The sequence below is a fragment of the Micropterus salmoides genome, unplaced genomic scaffold (assembly GCF_014851395.1).
Source record: "Micropterus salmoides isolate LMB-PRFRI ecotype aquatic unplaced genomic scaffold, ASM1485139v1 Ms_hic_scaffold_11, whole genome shotgun sequence".
Lineage (NCBI taxonomy): Eukaryota > Metazoa > Chordata > Actinopteri > Centrarchiformes > Centrarchidae > Micropterus > Micropterus salmoides.
In genome coordinates, this window is record NW_024040152.1 from 14428150 (window position 1) to 14452972 (window position 24823).

At 42.0% G+C, this 24823-nt stretch overlaps 1 protein-coding gene across 1 annotated transcript; it reads left to right on the forward strand.

Annotated features, from left to right (window-relative positions):
- Nucleotides 1-23866, forward strand: chd4b (chromodomain helicase DNA binding protein 4b). The gene is given in 41 exon segments (XM_038711119.1): nt 1-257; nt 565-775; nt 1188-1312; nt 2209-2463; nt 2581-2696; nt 2805-2904; nt 3037-3247; nt 3384-3505; nt 3664-3787; nt 3991-4163; nt 4701-4946; nt 5184-5300; nt 5302-5388; nt 5506-5717; nt 6125-6256; nt 6348-6447; nt 6642-6833; nt 7431-7631; nt 9355-9492; nt 9690-9811; nt 9916-10089; nt 10294-10435; nt 10523-10772; nt 11379-11503; nt 11601-11693; nt 11790-11931; nt 12202-12371; nt 12536-12713; nt 13913-13999; nt 15686-15777; nt 15926-16059; nt 16486-16630; nt 16739-16895; nt 17266-17351; nt 17461-17707; nt 17796-17852; nt 19286-19456; nt 19536-19644; nt 20316-20448; nt 20554-20749; nt 22587-23866. Coding segments are annotated over 40 exon segments (5928 nt in total). The 5' UTR covers nt 1-257; nt 565-711; the 3' UTR covers nt 22790-23866.
- The last annotated feature ends 957 nt before the right edge of the window (nt 23867-24823 follow it).

A 24823-nucleotide genomic window follows, 5' to 3' on the forward strand; every position in this document is an offset into this window, starting at 1 on the left:
GTGTGTTTGTGAGGATGTTAGCTAAGCTCTGCCTGTACGACTGGGGGAGAGAGAAGAGGGGGACGGAGCAACGTGTTTTGGGTCATTGACGGCTCATTTTTTTTTATTTCGCTGATCAGTGGTTCAGCCGGGTTTAATGAATGGGCACTAAATGACAACAACTGCCGCACAAACAGCCTGACTTGTATTATTTCCTGCACCGCGAGAGAGAGAGAGAGAGAGCACACCTCGACCCGGGACTACACACGCACACTACAGTAAGTTTCAAATGTGTGAAGGTAGGGTTTCAATGCTTAAACTTTTCTTTGATGTATTGTTATAACTCGACAGTGCGCTCATACTTAATAATAATAATGCATGGATGTCACATTTAACTTAATCCACTCCTGTGTTGAAAAAAATATACCTGCAGATCAACAACAGATAATGTCAAAGCATAGATAATCTAGTTATCCAACTTGTTTATTAAGTACGCAGGTGGTCAATTAGATGCAATGCAAATAAAACCAAATGAGTAAGGATTATAGCTACCAAGCCATGCCATTTATATTTTTTATTTTTCAGCACCCTCTGCCCCCTCCCTTCCTGGACACCCCCGGTCCATTCTCCAACAGTCCCACGTCATTTTCCCTCCTCCCTCGCCGACCGAGGAGCAAGGTTTTAGGAGGGATTAATTCGACCAGCAAGGAATAAAATTAAAACGCCGGGAAAATGTCGGGCAGCGAGGAGGAGAGGGAAGACTTTAGAGCCGCGGACGAGCACTCACTTCTTCACGGTAAGCTCGCCTTTTGAAGAAGGTCCATCTCTCTGTCACTTGAGCTCGCCGAAGCTAACGTTAGCATAAGCTAGCCAGGAGTAGTCGGTTCCGTCACTCGCCATAATAGATTAGTTAGCTAAGTTGTCAAGCAAGTGTTTGTAGTTTTATTTGTATTCCTTAAACCTCACGCGTGTGTTCTTGAGCGCGGGTATGAACTGTCAAAGTTTCAAAGACGGAGAACAGGCAAGTTTCAACCTGTACTGTGTGTGTGTGTGTGTGTGTGTGTGTGTGTGTGTGCGTGCGTGCACGAACATGCCAAGTCGTGCCAGTGCGCGTTCTGCTCTGTCCTCCCTCTGGTCTGCAGCACTGTGCTTCTGTCCGTGTGCGCACTGTCTTATCCTAATAATTAATTAACGCGTGTCGCCCGCAGGTGAGGACGAGCCGGAGGATGCTGTGTCTGACGTAGACGAGGTACCCAAGTCGAAAAAGAAGAAGAAAGCCAAGAAAAGCAGCCGAGAGAGCAGGAGCAGCAAGAGGCAGAGACCCATTAGAGAGGTTGGTTTGCTGTTTTGTTGTTGTCTTTCGCCAAACTTTTCATATTAAGGTGGTAAAATAAAAACCGCCATGGTTGTGACTCAGGGAACTCGGTGAATTTGACTTGGTAAGCAATTCTGCAACAATCAACTCACCACGTGGGGTCACATGTTAGGGAGTGACATGTTGCATATTTGGATTTATTGCCTGTCTAATATTGCACACCAACACAATCACAAGAGACCCTTGTGAGTCCTTTGGGCTCCACTTTAGGACCCACAGATCTACTGGACATGCTTAGAACATCCCAAAGTGATGGATGTTTTGCAGTGAGCTAAGTAGTATTATAAGTAGTATTGCTCTGTGCTTCTGAGATTTATTCACAGCAGGACAGTGAAGAAAAACAGCTGTGGAAAAGATGCATGAATCATAATTTATTTGGATATACAGTGTAATTAATATGTAGGGTTAGTATTAAAATAAGAGAGATAAGCACATTTCCTGAATTTATGGCAGCACCTAACAATTTCTTTCGTTATTGATTATATTATAAAATATCTGATCTGACACTCCATCTGTCCAAAACCCTTAGATCACAGTAAACTGTTTTCTTAAGCAATGATTAAAAAGATTAATTGATTATTAACATTGTCTAACAGTCTGATGATTTCAATTCTACCTGAAATTAGGGTTGAACGACGCACTGACCAATGTAGCTCCATGGATGAGCAGAGCTGTTTGACTTTCAGTGCAGACTTCCCCATCCCAATAGAGTGACATACTTATTGCTAGAAATAAAATAAAAAAATATGAAACTTTAATTGATTTATTTGATGTACACAATTTATATGATGTATACAAAGTATATAAGCACCAGTGTCTTTGTGTAATTTGCAAAATGGCTCTTTGTCTTGCAGGAGTTGCCAGTCAGCTCCCCAGAGCACCTGATTGGAGTAGAAGCAGCAGAGAGAGATGCGGACGAAGCAGGTGTGCGGTCAGAGAGTGAAGGAAGTGATTATGCCCCTGGGAAGAAAAAGAAGAAACGCTCCAGCTCTGCCAAAGAGAAGAAGAAAGGAGGCGTGGCTGCAGAGAAAGGTGGCTCATCCAGCTTGAAGAGTAAACGCAAAGATCCAGAACCTGAAGATGATGAGGATGATGATGATGATTGCCAGGTAAAGATTCATTCAGACACAGAATGCTGAGTGGATAGTTAATTAATTCAGGGCCATCATGACAAACTAACCCTCCACCTGGTTGGTTTTTTTTCAACCCCTCTACTTCTGCCTCAGCCTAAAAGCTCTACCCAGCTGCTGGAGGCCTGGGGCATGAAGGACATTGACCACGTCTTTACTCAGGAAGACTACAGCTCTCTCACCAACTACAAGGCCTTCAGCCAGTTTGTCAGGTGAGGAAACCCCTTTTACAGTAGATATTAATGTTTTCCTCTACCCCCTATGAAGAGGTACGCATGTATGAAAATATAAATAATCACTGCATATTCTTATGTCCTTAGGCCTTTAATTGCTGCAAAGAACCCCAAAATCGCTGTGTCCAAGATGATGACTTTAATGATGGCTAAGTGGCGAGAATTCAGCACCAACAACCCTCTGAAGGTATTGCAATTGTGGACATGGTTGAAAGTCTGACTTGTAATGAATGAGACTTGTCATTCATATATTGCCGTCCTCTTGTGTATTTGACAGTAGAGAGCAGAGTTTATCACTGTGTGCTGTGTCTCCCTGTAGGGTTGCGCCACTGCCAACGCAGCCCTGGCAGCTGCCAATGTGGCTGCGGTTGTGGAAAACATGGTGGTGGCAGGGACAGACGGAGGGGCAGAGACTGCTGCTGCCGCTTCACCCATACCTCCTCCTGCTCCTGCCACTGCTCCGACACCTGCTGCACCCCCGGCAGCCCCGGCACCTCCACTCCGCAAGGCCAAGACCAAAGAGGGCAAAGGTAAAATAGGATAAAGTATGAACATGATTTTTAAGTTTAACATGATGATAGTGCATGAAGATAAAGGTGGTTTGTCATCACTCTTTAACAAAATAGTTTTCTTATTGTGTTGATTAAATTAAAATCTGCTACTCAGGTCCCAACGCTCGCAAGAAGTCGAAGCCCACGCCTAAGCCTCTGCCGAAGCCCAAACCTAAGAAGGTGGCTCCGCTCAAGATCAAACTAGGGGGCCTCAACAGCAAGAGGAAGCGCTCCTCTGTAAGATAATTTTTGTGCAATCTTATTTTTCTTTTTTCAAGTTTTTGGCTTCTCTTCACATTTGAGAACTAAAAAATCAGAATATTGTTAATGTTCTATAATGTAACCAGACATTGCTCTCTTTCTCAATGTCCTCCCACGAACTGTGTCTCTGTCAGAGTGATGAAGACGAACCCGATATTGACAGTGACTTTGACGAAGGGGGTTTCTCTGTGTCAGATGGCTCCAACCGCAGCAGCCGCCCTAAGAAGAAACCCAAAAGTGCGAAAAAAAAGAAGAAAGGTTGGCATTGAAACATTAGTTAAATAACATTTCTGTTCTGTCATCTGTGCAGCAACGCTGGACAAAAAATTAGGAACAGACGGCGGCTTAATGCAGGATGTTTTGCTTTTTCAGTCCAGGCCAAAATGAAGGCCGTCTTTTGCTTATGTTTCCCCGGCCTTGTGTCTAATTTTCTCAAATTGTCTGCGGTCATGTCCTCTCAGTAGAGACGGAGGACGGCGATGGCTATGAGACAGACCACCAGGACTACTGTGAGGTGTGCCAGCAGGGGGGAGAGATCATTTTGTGTGACACCTGTCCCAGAGCTTATCACATGGTCTGTCTGGACCCTGACATGGAAAAGGCACCTGAGGGCAAGTGGAGCTGCCCACATTGTGTGAGTATTGTAAGCTCACTTCTCAGTGCTGTGCATAGGAAGACCATTAGGTCCTAGCCGAGGTTAGAGAAGATTGGGCGTGTTTTCTGGAGTATGGCAAGGCAAAAATTGTACATGTCTGTTAAATAAGCATATTACTGGAAAGTTTCACTGACAGGAGGGCTGATTGTTGGGAAATAGACTTTGTCAATGGGGATTTAAATTATTTTTTGTGTTGTCTTTGACCCCCCCCCCGCCACCACCCACAACCCTTTCGGTCATGTTCCTGTATATGCTCTCCTATCCCCCCATCCCCCATTTCCTCTGCTTGTCCCTCCCCTCCTGCTCCCTCTCTCCAATGACTACACATGCACACATGCACACGCATGCAACACGCACACACACACCCCACCCCCGACTCTCTTGAAAATCACCCCATACCCCTCCCTTTTTTCCTTTCATTCTGTTCCGCATACCTTCCCCGCCTGTCTGCACACACACGCACATGCACACGCACACAAAAACACCACCTCCCTCTGTCTGTAATTCTGCCACCAGGAGAAGGAGGGGATCCAGTGGGAGGCCAGGGATGATCTATCTGAGGCCGAAGGGGAGGATGAGGAAGACAGGAGGGATGAAGGGGTGGAGGAAGAAGATGACCACCACATTGAGTTCTGCCGGGTGTGCAAGGATGGAGGGGAGCTGCTTTGCTGTGACACCTGCCCCTCCTCCTACCACATCCACTGCCTCAACCCTCCTCTCCCTGAAATCCCCAATGGAGAATGGATCTGCCCCCGCTGCAAGGTGAGCGCTGTGCACATGAGTCTGCGCGTGCATGTGCTCACGTGGGTGTGCATGCGGATGCAGATTCCATCTTGTGCACAGCTACAGATAAACCACGTTTTTATTTTGCTGATTTCTCATGTCCTAAAAATTTTCCATTTATATAATTTTAAAAAACAGAATTTCTTATCAGTGGTAAATTGCTTCTGTTTATTGACGAACATCCTATCCTAAATCATTTCTTCTCCTTCATAACAGTGTCCGGCAATGAAGGGCAAAGTACAGAAGGTTTTAACATGGCGATGGGGGGATCCGCCAGTGCCCACGCCTGTCCCTCGGCCTGCTGACCTTACTGCTGATGCTCCTGATCCCCGAACCACTGGTGGGCCGCAGGGAGAGGGAGTTCTTTGTCAAATGGTGCAATATGTCCTACTGGCACTGCTCCTGGGTGCTGGAGCTACAGGTACCACACACACTCTGAAACTGTATCCACTTGTAGTCACAACACACACACACACACACACGAACCCAATGGTCCCGCATATTCAGGCCACTGTTTTTCTACCTCCCTGTCGCTCAGTTGGAGCTGAACTGCCAGGTGATGTTCCGTAACTACCAGAGGAAGACTGACATGGACGAACCGCCACCTGTGGATTTTGGAGGTGAGGGCGATGACGACAAAAGTACCAAGAGGAAGAACAAGGATCCTCTATTTGTCCGCATGGAGGAGGAGTTTTGCCGTTTTGGAGTCAAGATGGAGTGGCTGATGATCCACCGCATCCTCAACCACAGGTAGGACATACATAATCTCATATGAAATATGTAGTTCACCTTTAAAATGAAACCCATGCATTTAATTTGCTTTAAAGTCGTGGAACCATCAGGCTGAAATAGTATTTTAGTCTTGAAATTGGTGTTTTAATGAATGATTATTCTATGTAGTGCACATTGCTGTAGTTACTAGCTTGAAGATTGTATATCTTATTCCTAATAACTCATAAAGACGAGAAACTAAAATAGTTTAAAAGAGTGATTCTACAAAAAGCATAGGATTGCAATATAATTTAACTCCAAAAGAAAGATTAGAAAGGATATCGTAGTGAGAAAGACAATTAAATGTATGATGCTGAAATATTTTACTATTATCTGTAGTACACAGATGTTTTCACACACAGTCGACATTTTTTTCTTTGTGTCAGTGTTGATAAAAAGAACAATGTACATTACTTGATCAAATGGAGAGATCTGGCCTATGATCAGTCAACCTGGGAGAGCGAAGAGATGGACATCCCAGAGTTTGACACCTACAAACAGACATACTGGAATCACAGGTATGCAGAGATTTTCAGAATATCAGATAATTCTTCTCTCGTGGTGTACGTAAATGCAGTTAAAAGTATGTTTTATCTAATTTTCTTTAAGAGAGTTGATGGTGGGTGAGGAGGGCAGACCTGGTAAAAAGCTGAAGAAGACAGTTAAAGTCAGGAAGGCAGAGCGACCACCCGCTAATCCAGTTGTAGATGTAAGTATTTTTGAAAGTCCAAACACAGCCTTGGTTATTGTGAAACAGATCTGCAATATATAGTTTTTGCAATGGACCACTGGATTATTAATGATAACATGAAGTGTTGCTGTGAAGCATACTATCATGGCAAAATAAAAGCGTGAATCAGGACAGATGTTTTATTGATATTCTTCTTGGTTTCTTCCCTCTAGCCCACCATCAAGTTTGATCGGCAGCCTGACTACCTGGACAGCACAGGGGGCACACTGCATCCCTACCAGCTGGAGGGGTTGAACTGGCTGAGGTTTTCTTGGGCTCAGGCCACAGACACAATCCTTGCTGATGAGATGGGTTTAGGCAAGACTGTGCAGACTGCTGTCTTCCTCTACTCATTATACAAGGAGGTGAGAACAGTGTATATGACTTTTTTGTTATGTTATTGTGGCAGTGGTATTTTTGTGTAATTTATAAAGTTAAAGCCTCATTTCTTAAATCTAAAATAAGACCTACTTATGCTGAAATATTGTTAAATATAAAATTAGATTAAAATCTGCAAGTTCCTTTGTCCAGTCTGCCCTCCCCTGTCAATCACTGTTAGTGGGTGGGGTTTCAGACATGTGACACACAGTAACTCTGCCCATTAAAGGGGATGAGTTCTAAGTAAGGAACTCTATCCTAAAGGCAGGGCAAGACAAATAAATTAGTTTACATATCTTGTAGTCTATATGATATACGTAATTTTCTTGACTTGGGCTCAGGAAGTAGAGCAGATCAGCCGCTGATCATAGGGTTGGCGCTTCTCCTGTCCACATGTTGAAGTGTCTTTAGGCAGGACACTGAATCCCAAATTGCTCCCGATGGTCACACCAGCACCTTGCATGGTAGCTCGCTGCCATCTGTGTGTGACTGAGAGGCAGATTATGAATTGCTTTGGATAAAAACACTAAATAAATATAGCTATTTAATAGTAAATCTCTGACATCATCACACCACTATTACAGGGTCACTCCAAAGGTCCCTTCCTGGTTAGCGCTCCCTTGTCCACCATCATTAACTGGGAGCGAGAGTTTGAGATGTGGGCCCCTGACATGTACGTGGTCACCTACGTAGGGGACAAAGACAGCAGGGCTGTCATCAGAGAGAACGAGTTCTCCTTTGAGGGAAATGCCATCCGAGGCGGGAAAAAAGCATCCAAGATGAAGGTAAGGAAAAAGTAGACGAGAGCGAGGATACTAAAGGAGAGTATTAAAGATCCTGTAGTATATAGTATATATAGTATTAGTAACCAGGGTTTTTCCTGCATAGAGAAATTTTTGGCGCCCCCCAAAGAGGTTTTATCGAGCACCAAAGGAAAATCACCAGCGCCAAAATGATCAGAATTGGAAAAAAAAGCATTTCAAATATTCTCCTAATGTGTTATAATAGACATTTATCAAACAACTGTTGAGCAAGCAGAACATAAACTCAAATATGACTTCTTGACTTCCAGCAGTCACCTCTCCTCTCATCCACAGCGCTGTTTTTTTAATTTTAATTTTTTTATTTTTTTACACATGCAGCTGGCCCTGGATAAATAAATCAGCTGCTGCATTGGTTTGACTGCGCCTGAATGCTCCTCATAGGAAGCTGAGCATGTGCTACTGGGAGAGATGACTTATTATTATTATTATTATTGTTGTTGTTGTTATTTCTCACAATATAAAATCCGTTTGTGCTTGAAGTGTGCTGGTATTCACCGTTATTGCCACTTTTACATTTCACTCTTTGGCGCACCGGTACTCTTCTCTGACCTCTCCAAATCAGGTTTTCTGGGCACTACGTGACGCTTACCTGTTCCCGTTCTTGCCTGCCTGCTGGTCTCCGGAGGGAGATCCGGAGCCTTTCATGCAACCATGTGCATCAAGCTCGTCAAAGTCACTTTTCGCGACCAACCAATCATAGCCAGGAGTAGGCGAGACATTAAACAAAAAAGGTTGAGGCACTACAGCAAACTTTAGAAATGCTGAACTCGTTGTTCTGTATGCACGGTTATTATTATTGACGAGTTAGAAGGCTACTTTGCATAAACAAATGAGAGACTAACCACCAAGTACAGCACAGTCTTGCACAATAATTGAATGACTGAAAAACACCCACAAAAATGAAACTGCTGTTTTGTCTAACTGGAACTAATATTAGGCTACTAATGGTAAGCTATAGTAGACTAGAGCCTACTATGATCTGAAATTATAATGAATACACTAACAAACCTTAACCACAGTGATGTAGGCTAATATCAGAAAATGGTTTTATTTGTGAAACAGCTGAATCTCAACTAATAAACTATCTGTAAGCAAATTATGTAAGCAAATTGTATTATGAGGGTCGTGATGGTGCATAGATAAGATGCTTGCCTCTGGTGTGGAAGACCTGGGTTCGATTCCCACTGTGAGACATCCACCGTTGTGTCCCTGAGCAAGACACTTAACCCCTAGTTGCTCCAAAGGCATGCGACCTCTGACATGTATAGCAATTGTAAGTTGCTTTGGATAAAAGCGTTAGCTAAATGAATAAATGTAAATTATCCAAATCCAGTGTAACCTGTAAATGTGTTATTATACCTTACGTACACCTTTCCTCCTCCAGATTGTGGATATATTTTGTTTATCAAATGGTCAGAAATTACAAGAAAATGCATATATTTCGTTCCTAAGGTAACTCATTGCCTTTACTGTACGTGTACCGGCCATGCTTACTGTCACGCAAAGTCACCCGCCAAAGGCCCACTCTGAGCCAGGGAAAGCCCTGATAACACTGGTTGGCAATTTATATAAAGGATCAAACACTAGTTTTAGTTTGTGACACTATAAAACTTGTGGAAGCAATCTACTACTTTGCCTATTTGGCAGCTTAACTTATGTCCCTCTCTCTCTGTGTGCTATACAGAAAGACTCAACAGTCAAGTTCCATGTCTTGCTGACATCCTATGAGTTGATCACTATTGACCAGGCTGTGCTGGGCTCAATTGAATGGGCCTGTCTGGTTGTGGACGAGGCTCACAGACTCAAAAACAATCAGTCTAAGGTAATAACATAGGACCTTAGTATATGTGTTTGTATCCTGTGTTTGAAATTTAAATCTGTTCACTGAAAATAAGTTTGTGCATGAACACTACCTGCATCACTGCTGTGTTTCACATAATAAGGCTAACTATCCTACGTTGTTGTTTGCCAAAGTCCAATGCCCCCAAAAATAATGTTGTTTTTCTCTTTTTTTGTTAGTTCTTCCGAGTGTTGAACAACTATCCGCTGCAACACAAGCTGCTGCTAACTGGCACGCCTCTTCAGAACAACCTAGAGGAGCTCTTCCACTTGCTGAACTTCCTGACCCCAGAGAGATTCAAGTCAGTATTCTCATATGTGGACACAGCATATGTGGCTTTATTTCAGATACAATAAGGACACCCACACAAATCTTATATTTCTGTTTCTCTTTTTTTCTCTGCAGCAACCTGGAAGGGTTTCTGGAGGAGTTTGCAGACATCGCCAAAGAGGACCAGATCAAGAAGCTCCATGACATGCTGGGACCACACATGCTCAGGAGGCTGAAGGCTGATGTTTTCAAACACATGCCTTCAAAGACTGAGCTCATTGTCAGAGTAGAGCTGAGCCCCATGCAGAAGTAAGTTAAGATAAGATGTGTAACAGTATATTTAAAGTACACATCCATGAAATTAAAACCAGTCTACATATTGAGGACTAGGGGCGGAAAGTGAAGGTTGTAAGATCTGAATGCTGAACACGAGTGTAGTATATTTCATTTGTCTGATCTCTGTAGTCTCTTTTCTTATTATTTTTTCAACAACGTTTCTTTGTTGTATCCCAGGAAATACTATAAGTTCATCCTAACACGTAACTTTGAGGCCCTGAACACTCGTGGAGGAGGAAACCAAGTGTCTCTGCTCAACGTGGTGATGGACCTGAAAAAGTGCTGCAATCACCCCTACCTTTTTCCTGCAGCCGCCACAGTACGACCCAAATCTTTTTACGCAAATATCTAGGAGCAAACGCTGTCTTCTGGGGGTGCTGTCAGTTAATTTATTCTCTTATTGTAGGAGGCACCAAAACTTCCAAATGGCATGTATGAGGGCAATGCTCTGACCAAGTCTTCAGGAAAACTGACGCTGCTCCAGAAGATGATGAGAAAGCTGAAGGAGGGAGGCCACAGGGTTCTGGTCTTCTCCCAGATGACCAAAATGCTGGACCTGCTGGAGGACTTCCTGGAGAACGAGGGATACAAATATGAGAGAATTGATGGAGGGGTCACTGGCAACTTGAGACAGGAGGCCATTGACCGCTTTAATGGTGAGCCATATACATACACTGTTTGTATGACTTTAAAACAGCTGCCATGGTAGGCTATCAGTTAGGGCTGGGCGATATGGCCAAAAATGTTATCATGATAAAAACATTTCATATCACTCTATCGATAATTATCACAATATATGTCAAATCATTATTTCTTTCAAGTTTAAAGGCTGATTTTTGAAGAAACCAGATGGTTAATTATGTAGTTAAACTTTTCTTTTTGGTCAGAATGTGACACACACTTGATGCCAAACAGTGGATTACATAACAAATCTGACTATTAGACTATCTAACTATTATGCTACAATCTTTTTCAACAAATTTGATTAGTAAATCTTTTTTCAGTCCCTTTTCCTCAACAAAATAAATATTTTAATAGAAAAATTAAGTGCTAATTTGTAAGTGATTCAAATGAATTAAACCAAATATAAATTGACAATATATTGAACATTAATTATATTGTTATTGAGGAAAATTATATTGCGATAATTATCATATATTGTTTTATTGCCCAGCCCTACTATCTATCATCTACTTACAACATCTACTATGTTGTAATTTTCTTTCTCCATGCTGTTTTTTTCGTGTTGTTCATCCCAACAGCTCCCGGTGCTCCCCAGTTTGCTTTCCTCCTCTCTACCAGAGCTGGTGGTTTGGGCATTAATCTCGCCTCCGCTGACACAGTCATCATCTACGACTCGGACTGGAACCCCCACAATGACATCCAGGTATACAAACTCCCGGGCTCAGCCTCACATTCATGTCAGTATGTTTGTTTATTTGGATGATAGGTGATTATGTTTGTTTCACGTGTGCTCTTCGTAGGCGTTCAGCAGAGCTCATCGTATAGGCCAGAACAGGAAAGTGATGATTTATCGCTTCGTTACCAAAGCCTCTGTGGAGGAGAGGATCACCCAGGTCTGTGAACTACACAAGAAATTACCTCTTAAAATTATATGAACTGTCAGGATAACCTGCTCACCGCTTGTTTGTCTTTTACCTACTTCCCACCAGGTGGCAAAGAAGAAGATGATGCTCACCCATCTGGTGGTGCGACCCGGTCTTGGCTCCAAGACAGGTTCCATGTCCAAGCAGGAGCTCGATGACATCCTCAAGTTTGGAACTGAAGAGTTGTTCAAGGATGAAGTCGGAGAGGGTGAGTCGACTTTAAATCAATCCAGATGCATCTATTTTTAAGATCCAGTATGTCATATTTCTCAAGCATTGAAATGGTAACTAGATCATTAATGTGCTGTAATGCACACTGTTTTGTCAATAGGTGGCAAGGATAGGTTTTACTAACTTTCAACTGCACTGCACGTTGTTATGCTTGTGTTTGGTAGAAAAGCAGCACTGGGATGCCTGATCTGACAGATGTTACAGGGAGTAAATGTAGTTTCTGCTATTTGACTCATACTCCTTTCAGGGGACAACAAGGAGGATGACAGCAGTGTGATCCACTACGATGACCACGCAATAGACCGCTTGCTAGACAGGAACCAGGATGCCACAGACGACACTGAGCTCCAGAGCATGAACGAATACCTCAGCTCCTTTAAAGTGGCCCAGTATGTCGTCAAAGATGAAGATGATGAGGTATGAGTTTGCTTATAAAATGTGTGTGTATGAATATGTAGCTTTAATGGCATAAAAGGTTTTACATTTTCAAAAAGCTGGAACAACAGGCATTGTGTGAATTCTTACTATATATCATATTAAATACTATATATCATATTAAATTCCTTTTCTCTTTGTTTGAGGAGGAGGAGGTGGAAAGGGAGGTGATCAAGCAGGAGGAAAGTGTTGACCCTGACTACTGGGAGAAGCTGCTTCGTCACCACTATGAGCAGCAGCAGGAGGACCTCGCCCGAAATCTGGGCAAAGGAAAAAGAACTCGAAAGCCAGTTAACTATAATGACGGCTCCCAGGAGGACCGAGGTATTAGACAGGGTACAGAACAACATATAATGCAACCTCTTTTTGTGTGTGTGTGTGTGTGTGCGTTGTGCAGTGCTGTTTGGTGAACTTGTGTTTGTGTATGGTGTTGACGTAACTAGGTAGGAGATCCAATGAGTGCATGGCATGAAGTTTTATTTTTATTTTGTGACTTTAGATTGGGCATAGAAACATGTTAGTTACTGAAGAAAACCCAGAATCCCCTCATATCAGGAACATTTAGTGATGCATAAAGATCTATTCTCCTCAGTGCTGTTATCCAGCTAACTTCCTGCTTTATGAGATGGATTGGGCAGCATGTAGAAGACAGCATCACACCACTAAAATGGTACAGAGTCTTGCTGATTCACTTGCAAGTATTTAGCTTAAATGCATGTTAAGGAGACTGTAAGTGTCCTTTGCCTAAAACAACCAGCTATTGCATTTGTAATGAATGCAGCCTTTGGGCTTTTAACAAGTCTCATTAAATCTTTTAAGGAGAATAAAACTCCATTAATGTTAAATTTGTAAAGATTCAATTATATTGCACAAAAGGGGCAGTACTGTTGCAATGTTAATATTTGCACCAAAAGTCTAGCAACAAAATAAGCCAAAACATGTTAAATGTTACTGAAAACAATATTAAACATTCTCTACTCTCCTCCTCCCCAGACTTGAGCAAAGCAGTCTCGTGAGTGCTTTTGTGAGCTACTAAATACACCAAAACCAAACCAAAAGATATTGCAAAATTACCAAAAAAAAAACAGGTCCTTATTTAAAAGTTAAAACGATTAAATCAATGACTATAGAAAAGTACTAAAAAATGTTACATCATGTTGAATGTTGAATTTGTTTTAACACTCTGGTTTATTTGTAATCTTACATGGAACCTAAACAAGTCAAAAAATCACTGTGGTTCAAACCAAAGGAGACAAACAACAGTTTGTACTCATACAAGTTGAGAATTAGTTCGGCCTTTCTATATATTTTGTTGTATAGTCAGTGTCAATCTGACCTGATGCAGTAGCTCCCCCTTCTGGTTAAAAGCCCAGGTAACAGTAATTCAATGGGACTGCAGCTTCACGAGGAGTTTGAATGTACTTTATCTTGTCTATCGGTAAGATAGATTTCCAGGCAGTGAAGAGTTTTGTCTTTTTTTATATTATCCCTCATCAACATTTCTTTGGCTATGCTCTTTTTAGACTGGCAGGAGGATCAGTCCGATAACCAGTCTGATTACTCAGTGGCCTCGGAAGAGGGCGATGAGGACTTTGATGAACGGAGTGAAGGTAAGACTCACTGTTTTGACCTCTCACACAAGGGAAGAGGTATGTGTGTGCGGGTGCATTGGTGGTAAGGTGGACTGTGAGTGCCACCACTCTGAACGATTTATGTGAAGCCATACTTAGTCATTAAAAGGGCTGAACGATTTTGGAAAATAATCTAATTGCGATTTTTTTTCAACCAATATTGCGATTGCGATTTAATATGCAATTAATTTTTAAGCTCTTTACCTACATACCTGTATTATTCAAAACGGACAAGAAATAAATCAAGTGTATGGTATGACCAACACAATATTAGATAGATTAAACGTACACCGTTCTTTCTTGTAGGCCAGGCCTGTGTTATGATGAAATTAGGTGATGCATGAATTGCATGAATTATTATTATGAGCAATGGTGGAGAAGAAGTATTAAATTTTAATAATATGAGAAAGAGATAATTTGAGAGTCATGTCATTAAATAATATGGTAGAACATCATCAGGTAGGCCTACCTACAGATAAGAAAAACAAAGTTCAATCTCTCATCATCACCATCGCGGATGGCCCAGTGATTTCACCCACCACCACCACCAAGTTACCCGCGGGTGCTACTTTCATTCCCTGTGTGACACTAAAGTTTCTGTAGTGACAGCTTCTGTCAAGCTTAAGGCCATTGTACAACAACAAGTCAAGGTACAGTGTAATGTGCGAAGTTGATGCTTCCTCTGCAGACTGGTTTACTCTCGCATGTCATGTGACCAGAGCGTAATCGCAGCCTTTGCGATTAGAAAATCTTGTTTTATCATATCATGATAATATCACAAATACAATTAATCGTTCAGCCCTAGTCATTGTCAAGTTGAAGATTTGGTCCCAGCAATGCTTGAGACGTGGACTTGGACCTTCCTGTTAATCTCTACTGTTTGAGCCCCAGTTCTTTCATCCACTAACATCCTTCAAACCACCTCTACAGATGTTTATTCAGATTCAGACGACAGCTATGATATCCTCATTGACAACCTCTACAACAACCCACCAAACAGACCTTGTCGCTGCATCTTCTGCATTGAGCATAGAGAGGCAAGAAAAGACAAAAAGAAAAAGGAAGAAAAGAGACAGAAAAAAGCAAAGACACAGGGAAAGAAAATTCAAATCAATGGTTTCTCGGCCAGCTGAACTGTCTACTTGCTCTCCAAAGAGATTGTTTGTGTTCATATTAATTGTTAATGAAGTTGTTTTGAAATGCAAACAAGCACTTTTCACTACTGTTTCAAAACAAATTGTTCCCTCATATATAGACAGTTTCTATAAGTTGATATAAATGTTATTTATTTGGCAGTGCTCTTACGAAGTGCAAAACGATGTCCTTGTTTTTTATTGATTGTTTCATTCAATTATGGATCTGTTACTTCACTTTAATTAAATGACGTTTACCCCAACACTGCTTTCAGTTGTAAAAGTTTTGAAAGCTTTACACTTCAAGAAGAACAATTTAATGTAAAAGTGCTGTAAGATTGTGAGGAGGTGCAGCTTCAGCAGGATCAGTGTGCCGCCATGAGTCGTAAGTTGAACATGTTCACAGAGCAGCTTTAGGACACACAATCGTACATTAAAATTCAGTTTGATTTTTAAATTTAAATTTTCATGGCTTCAAGTCTAGAATCTGCACTGCATTTCAGATAGAGTAACTATGTTCATTTCGCTTTAGCAAATGCCCGCAGACCAAACCGGAAAGGGCTGAGGAACGATCGGGACAAACCTCTGCCTCCGCTGTTGGCCAGAGTGGGCGGGAACATCGAGGTGAGTTCCTAGTTAGTTAGCAGAAAAAGAGAAACCAATTTGATAAATGCCTTGAAAGAGACTTCCTAACAAATTTCCTTTTTTGTCATGTTACCCTTCTGTTAAGCATTTCCTTTGCAGAGATCTTGACCACTTTATTTCCTGTCAGGTTTTGGGCTTCAATGCGCGACAGAGGAAGGCTTTCCTGAATGCAGTGATGCGTTATGGGATGCCACCCCAGGATGCTTTTACCAACCAGTGGCTGGTCAGGGACCTCCGAGGGAAGTCTGAGAAAGAATTCAAGTGAGTTCAAGTCTCAATGAGACATTTATCTTTTTGTTACAATAAAGGTAATGCTGGATTTCAAACCTCAATACTGTTCTTACTGATAGTATTATTATACTAAACATCTTTAGCAAACAGTATGAAAAGTAACACGGAGAGCATTCAGATTCCTAATCTTTTTTACTTTATCGTTGATCAGAGAGTTCCTGATTTAAATAAAAAAAGTTGTATGGCTTCTTATGTTTGAAACATTTAAAACAATACCCAGCCTTAAGAGGTGTTACAGCTAAGTTAACTGGTTAGTTTGCTCTGGATGCCTCTTGACCCTTTATAGTAGTCATGAATCTGGTATATGAGTGTACGCCAGGCTCACAGGGATTTTGACATTTTCCAAACAAATTTACAGTGGCATCCCCCACTTTCTTTTTTCACACATATTCACAGGGCTTATGTGTCTCTGTTCATGCGTCACCTCTGTGAACCGGGGGCTGATGGAGCTGAGACCTTTGCTGATGGTGTCCCACGTGAGGGTCTGTCACGGCAGCACGTGCTTACTCGTATTGGTGTAATGTCCTTGATAAGGAAAAAGGTAGGGTTTTCCAGTTAGAAAAGAAATGGTACAAAACATGTTTACTTAATTGAAGTTTCTAATTACTGGTTGAGTGATGAGCTGACTGATTAGCCTGCTGATCAACAGGTGCAGGAGTTTGAGCATGTGAATGGTCAGTGGTCAATGCCTTGGATGGCGGAGCTGGAGGAGAACAAAAGGGCTGCAGCATTGGCTGCAGGTGAAGACCCAAAGACTCCTTCTACTGGGACTCCTGCAGATACACAGCCCAACACTCCTGTCACAGGTATGCACACATACACACATGCATGCACGGACGCACACACTGTAATTAAACTCATAAAGAGAGACACATAAATGTATGTTGTAACACTGTCTTTATTGGGATCAATTCACAAATGACATGTATTTCCTTTTCCGCCCTAACCTCAGCACAACATGCTTTACCTCAACTTTTACCCTAACCGAAGCTTAATATGTACTCTTACTTTCGTATCAAGTATCTCCTGACTATCAGCTTATTCACTGTCCAGAGAAACAGGAAAAATGTCATGTAACAGCTGTCCACGAGTCACAATTTTCTGGCTCAATGACAGCTATAACAGACACATGATACCTGCATACCTATCATTGATATGTGCATCCTGTTTTGTCAGAAGATATGTCTAAATCTGACGACAAGGAAGAAATGAAGAAGGAGGGTGAGGATGTCAAAGGAACCAAGAAGGCAGATGATCCAGAAGTAAATTCTGCTTTTACATCCATATCACCCATTTGTTTTTTCAGTCTGGAGCAGCAACATTATACTTGAATTTGCTGATTTTTCTCATTTGAAACTGTCCTCCCCCTAGATTATTGAAATTCCAGATGAGTCTGAAAAATCCCCCATCCTTGAAAAGAAAGAAGGAGAGGTAGAAACCGCTGTAGGGAAGGAGGACAAGGAAGCAGGAAATGGAGATGAAGGCAAGGATGCTGAAGACAGAAACAAGGAGAAAGAAGAGAAGGACAGGGCTTCAGAGATGGACAAGGACACTCCTGCTGAGGTCAAGGGTGAAGGTTCGGAGGCCAAGACAGATTCAGAGGAGGACAAGTGTAAAGGTGAGGCAGGTGTTTAAACTGTTTTACACTCTCTCTCGTTTCCTTATTTTCTTTTTCTGTCATTCTAACAGTGCTTCTCTTGTTTCAGCTGAGGAGGGAAAAGATGAGAAGATGGACACCAGTTCACAAACAGAGGAAAAGAGAGGTGCACACACACACACACACACACACACAAACATACACACACTTTGCAAAGAAGGTACATGTTGTAAAATGTTTATAAAAAGTCAGATGGAGACGTCCTAAATATATTTACACTCACCAGCCACTTTAAAAGGTACAGCAGTTAAATTGCTTGTTTACAAAAATAGCTAATCAGCCAATTACATGGCAGCAACCCAATGCATTTAGGCATGTAGACATGGTCAAGACAACTTGCTGAAAGTCAAACCGAGCATCAGAATGGGGAAGAAAGGGAGTTTAAGTGACTTTGAACACGGCATGGTTATTGGTGCCAGAGGGGAACGGGAGATTTGCGTCATGGATGTGCAGCTGACAAATCTGCAGCAACTGCGTGATGCTATCATGTCAATATTGGCCAAAGTCTCTGAGTAACGTTTCCAACACCTTATTGAAAGTAGGGCTGCACGATTGATAGAATAGTGACTGCGATTACGATTTTAGCTTCCCACAATTAACTGAACATGATCGACTGCGATATTGCCGTTGCAATAATGCGTGCTCCGCTCATGGAAAACTATGCTGCATCTCAAATCAAGCGCTTCCTAAACTTACAGCCAAGGGAGCGATTTGGCTGCGCGCGCACTCTCCTGCACTCTTGCACTGCAGTTGCCGGAGCTGGTTGCGGCCCTTCTAGTCAATGGCTAGGAGTCCATCACACGCAGCATGTGCCAGATGCAGCTCACGGCTCCGCTCCGCGAAAAACACACAAGTCTTATTTTTGACGGAAGGCGCATCCAGCTGCACAGAGCAGACCGAACTGGGCAGGAAGTGAGACACAGAACGGCATAGAGAACCGGGTTAATTTTCAAAATTAAACACCCCATGCATACTCCTGATCATAAAATCAATAAAAAACATGGTTAAAACAGACAAAAATGACCTTTATCTTCGTAGCCTATTTAATCCTATAAGAAGCACAAAAAGCAGGCACTGATTACCAAATCAACAAAATGTTGCTTATATTTTGCTTCTAGGAGATGATGTATTTTAAGGACCGGTCTTATTTTGATACAAAGATTTGTACATTAGCAGAAATGCAACACAACATGGATGTGAAAGCAGTTGCCTGTTTTATTTAAATTTCAAAGTGCAACAAAAATATGTTGTCCCTAAAATCATTGAATAATCGTGATAAATAATCGTGATTATCATTTTGGCCATAATTATGCAGCCCTAGTTGAAAGTATGCCAGCAGTTTTGAAGGCAAAGGGGGTCCAACCTGGTACTACCAAGGTAGACCTCATAAAGTGGCCAGTGAGTGTAAATGGTAAAGTTAAATGTCTAAATGTAAATATACTCAACACAATGTCAACAATGCCATCGGTATCAACGTTCAATTTCCATAATGAGAGGGTGTCTTCATTTTTGTTGCTCACACGCTTCTGTTTCTCACAGAGCAAAAAGAAGACAAGGATGCTGTGAAAACAGACGAGTCTGGCAAACTGCAGAACGGAGAGAACACCAAAGAAGGAGGAACAGCTGCGCCGGTGGTTAACGTCAGTGAAGAGAAGAAAAAAGCTACCAAGCAGAGGTTCATGTTCAACATTGCTGATGGAGGATTCACAGGTGAACACACATACACTTTTTTCTCTACTTCTTTTTCTCTTTAGTTTCGGTCTTTTAACCTTTCTTCCCTCCTTTCCAGAGCTTCACTCTCTGTGGCAGAATGAAGAGAGGGCAGCCACCGTCACCAAGAAGACCTTTGAGATTTGGCACCGCCGCCACGACTACTGGCTGCTGGCTGGAATCATACAGTATCCTGTCCTTGTTCAATTCTCATGTGTGGTTGCCATCTTTCCACCTCATTAGAAATGAAATGATTAAATGACTAATTGATTGGTCGCTTGTCAGAAAAATCTAGTTTTGACATCTTGAATATGAACATTTGCTGGGTTTCTTAGTCCACTATAATAGAAAGTTGAATATCTTTCTTTTTTTATTGTCTGAATTTTGAAGTGGTCAGCTTGGGTTTTGGGAAGTTGTGATTTTCTCTTTTTCACTATTTTCTAATCGACTAAACAATGAATCTGTTATTTGAGAAAATATCGTTAGCAGCCGCGTCATATCATATTGCTACATTCTAGATGATAGAAACTAGAAGCTGCCACAGTGAATCATACCAAGCTGCATTCACAGCCCTTAGTTTCCTGTTTTATGGTTTTCTGTAACGGGAGAGAGGTGTTAGGAGTCAGACGAAGTAGTTAAGACAGGTAATGAAGTGAGGGACCTTCGCAAAAGAAGAGAAGAAAGTTGACCTGAAGTCTTACAGTTAGTAGTATTTGTAGTGCACAGCTTGTATAAAGTTGTCCATGCATGCTAACCAGCATTTATTGTCATTAAAACTAGCCTGACAAAAAATTTGCATATGATATTATAACCCTCACAAGACAATAATGTTGTTAGTCTTGACCTCAGTGTCTCTCAGACACGGCTACGCCCGCTGGCAGGATGTGCAGAACGATGTGAGGTTTGCTATCCTAAACGAGCCCTTCAAAGGGGAGATGAGCAGAGGAAACTTCCTGGAGATCAAGAACAAGTTTCTGGCCCGCAGGTTCAAGGTGAACTGAGTGCGCTCTGTGTGTGTGTGTGTGTGTGTGTGTGTGTGTGTGTGTGTGTGTGTTTCTGTTATATCTCACTCGGCACTTTGTTTGTTTCCTGTATAGTTATTGGAGCAGGCGTTGGTGATCGAGGAGCAGTTGCGCAGGGCAGCTTACCTAAACATGACAGAGGATCCGGCTCACCCCTCCATGGCCCTCAACACTCGCTTCAGTGAGGTGGAGTGTCTCGCTGAGTCCCACCAGCACCTCAGCAAGGAGTCCATGTCTGGAAACAAGCCTGCCAATGCAGTTCTGCATAAAGGTATGAAAAGATTGTGGATTTGAGCAAAATTTAACAAGGCCTTAAATTTGTTTGAAAATAATTTCCCGTGAAAATATCAGGATCTGTAGACTTGACTTGTAGACTAGATTGTCTCATAACTAAATGAAAGGGACAATATGGGGACAAGTGTACTGCACAGGCTTTTGCTCTCGTTTGGCAACTGCTTAGTCAGTTGCTGTCCATCTAATGACATTACATGTAGCTAATTATTTCAGCTTCCTTGAGAGGAATCGACTGACACTCATAATCCTCTTTACTTTTTAATGAGAAGTAACAGCCTTACAACTAACCAACCAACTCACAAATTCACAATGTCACATTTAGCAGGCTGCACAGTGTCTATAAGGAGGAGAGCTGTACATCATTAGCGAGGTCATTGCTGTGAAAAAACAACATCTTCACCTGCATGAGAGTATACAAAAATGAATTTTGTTAACGACAGGATAGTATCTATCATTGTTTTTACTACAGAAATAGACCGGTTAACTGATGCACTGGCCCTATTAGTCATAAAGCCAGTCGTGACTGCTGTGGTAATGCAGTGAGTGAGGTGACTGGAAAGTGATCATCCTGTGTTAAGACCTTGGCAGGAGAACTGTTTTAATGCTGTACTGTCCTCTCATTTAGCTTGAATTAAGAACAGTCTATAGTGTCTAAGGCAACAGTTTCCCACGTTCTCTCTCTGTGTGGGAGAGAGAACATGTTGGCCATTATTGTGATGGTATCAGGAAATGGGGTAAAGGGGACTGTTATATAAACACAAGTATTTAGATTTTTTGGCTTATTATAGCTGCAGACATAATCAGCAATAAACATTAGGTGCAACATTGCAGTTAAAAATGGAGCAGCTTCCAGGTTTGAACAAGTACAGCTTTTCATTACCTCTTCAGGAAATGAACAGTAGAACCACTCAGTAGTTGACCTTTGAGGTTGTAGAGATGACAGCTGGCACAATACTAGGGTTAGATTCCCGACTGCAACTAAAGTCAATTGTCATCCATCCATCCATCCATCCATCGTCAACCGCTTATCCTGCGTACAGGGTGGTGAGGGGGCTGGTGCCAATCCCAGCTGACATCGGGCGAAAGGCAGGGTACACCCTGGACAGGTCGCCAGTCCATCGCAGGGCCAAGTCAATTGTCATTATTTTCTTAATTAATTGATTAATCGTTTTATATCAGAAAATGGTAAAAAAAAAAAAGAATGACATTCATATTATTCCAGAGTCTAAGGTGACATCTTCAAATGTTTAGTTTTGTCCAACCAAAACACAAAGATGATCAAAGATGATTACAGAATTTCCCTTTGGGGATCAATAAAGTATTTTTGATTCTGATCAGTTTACACTGATATAATACAGATAAGTCATCACACCTGAGCTGCTGGAAACATCAAATGTTTGGCATTTTTGCTTGAAAAGTGACTTAAACGAATGTTTGTCAACATTGTTGTTGATTATTAAATACTCGGCAAAGTAATAAAAGCAGTAGAGAAGGGGGGTTGCTGCTTGGCTGTAGTGGCTGAGTGTAGTAATAAAGTGCTTGTTGTTAGTAGCCGCTGTATAATTAACAACTTTGTGGACTGGCACTTTCCACGCTAGCTCCTGCTATTCATCTTTACAACCCTACCCCTTCATGTCCCCTCTTGCTTTTTGCCACATCATGTGAATACATTTTGCCAGGTGGAATCTGGTCTCACTGCAGCTTAACTGTAAAATGTGGTCATTTTTAATCCAAGACTCAAAACTGACTAAAACTGACCTTCATTTAGATGATCATGGTTGTGCTCATAGCTCATTTACATGTTGTATTTCCAGTTCTCAAACAGCTCGAGGAACTGCTGAGCGACATGAAGGCTGATGTTACTCGCCTCCCGGCAACCATCGCCAGGATACCCCCTGTTGCCGTGCGCCTGCAAATGTCCGAGAGGAACATCCTCAGCCGATTGGCCAGCCGGGGCCCCGAGGTCACCGCTCAGAGCCAATCACAGACTTCACAGCAGATGCAGGTGCCGCGCTGACCAGTCACCTCGCACATGTCACTTTCACTGACTGAGGCCAGTCGCCCTCACCTCACCGCCATGTAGCAGACGTCCTCCCCCTCAACCGCCATGTACAGCACAGTCAGGTTAGTCCTTGTTCTGCACCCACAACCCATCTCCGGACTCAGAAGAGCATCAGCTGTGCTGCTGGACTTTGATTTGAAAAGACTGGAACTGTAGATGTAGGATGGGAGTGAATGGAAGAATCACTTCCTTCTGTGGCAGACTAGAATAATGTCTTTCTCCTCCACTGGGATCCAGATTTAACTCCTGTAACCTGAGCACTGTTTAACTGCTGGGAAGCTCCACTGACCTGTCCTGTTCTGTCTTCACAGCAGGGTCAAACGTGTGTATGTAATTATGTGTAAAATGAAGTGGAAAAAGTTAGACAGGATAAAAGGCAGCATGTTTGGAGTTTACTGGTGCTTTGTAGTAATTTTTTGGATTATTAAAGAATTCGAGGGATTTTATTGTGCTCATTTTCAACGTTTCAGCTTTTTTTAAAAGTCATTCAACTCTAATGTCCTGTGTGTGTGTGTGTGTGTGTGCGTGTGTGTGTGTGTGTGTGTGTGTGTGTGTGTGTGTGTGTGTATAAAATAGGGCAAACTAATGTGCATCTCAACTGCAGAATGCCCCCGACTCTGAGAGACTTTTACTCGAGTCACTGTCATTTTTCTATCAGTCAGATCTGTTACCTCCCGCGTCCTTTCCCTCCATCACAAACCTCCATCTCTCGTCAGGTGACCTGATCCAGGAATTGCTCTCTGTGCTCACACCCCAACCAGCACCTTGACATTCCTAACTGCACCACAGACACCAGGTGCTCCCTGGAAACCCTCCTGTCTTTGCCCGAAATACAGACATGCTATAGCTCCACAGTGTTTAGGTACATGGGATGGTTTTGAGAACGATGGCAATCTTAAGTTAATTTAATTTCTTACAGTCTATTGTTATGTTGTTTTACATTATTGAATATTATTATTATTATGGTTACCATCTTGTCGTTTTTTATCATTGCTGTTTGTTTTTTGGACTACAATAAAAAATTCAACAGTATTTTTTATGTTTTTTGTCAATTCTTCTGAATTTTTCCGGCCGGTCGGTCAGTCGTTCGGTCCATCACTTTGATCCAGACATAAATATCTCAACAACACTCGGACTGAAGCCTACTGACTTCAGTAATGCTCTGACTTTTCCTCTAGTGCCACCATGAGGTAGAAATTTGTTGTTTTGAGTGAAAGTAAGTACATTCATGTTCCACTCAGTTGTACTAAATGTTTTGTGCAAATTAGCAAATGTCAGCATGCTGACATGCTAAACTCAGATAGTCAACATAATAAACATACCTGGTATAATTAGCATGTTGAATTGTGATTACGAGCATGTTGGCACGCTGACGTTGACATTTCACTCAAGTGCAGCCTCACAGAGCTGCTAGCTTGGCTGCTCTTTCTAAGTAAAGAATGCAATAAAGTGACAAAGACTGTTGAACCACCACTAGCTGCTAGAACAGCTTCAACACTCCTTTGCATAGATTATTCAAGTGGTTTGAACTTTACTGGCTGAATTAACACTATTCTTCCCAAAGATATTCCCTTATTTGTTGCTTTAGAGATGGCAGTGAAGAGTACTTATCTCTCCCATAGGTGTTCAACTGGACTGAGCTGGTGGTTGTGAGGGCCATAGCATATGATTCACATCATTTTTATACTCATCAAGCCATTAAGTGACCCCTGCATTTGTTATATTTCAACTTATTTATTCAGGTTTTTTGTTTTATGTTAGAAATACTTCTATGGATGCTGATACCAGTTTAGGAAAGTTGAATGATGCATAAAGACCATGATGTGCTTTGCATGCAAGCCTCGAAAGAGAAGGAGGAATTTACATGGAGGCAAATGTTGATTTGCAGAGGAGATGGAAAAGCTAGGGAGCCTTTGCACATGGACGTAGTCGTAAGAGGAACAGAAGGGGAAGAAGGAGACAGGAACAGGCAGATTTTCTCCCATAGAT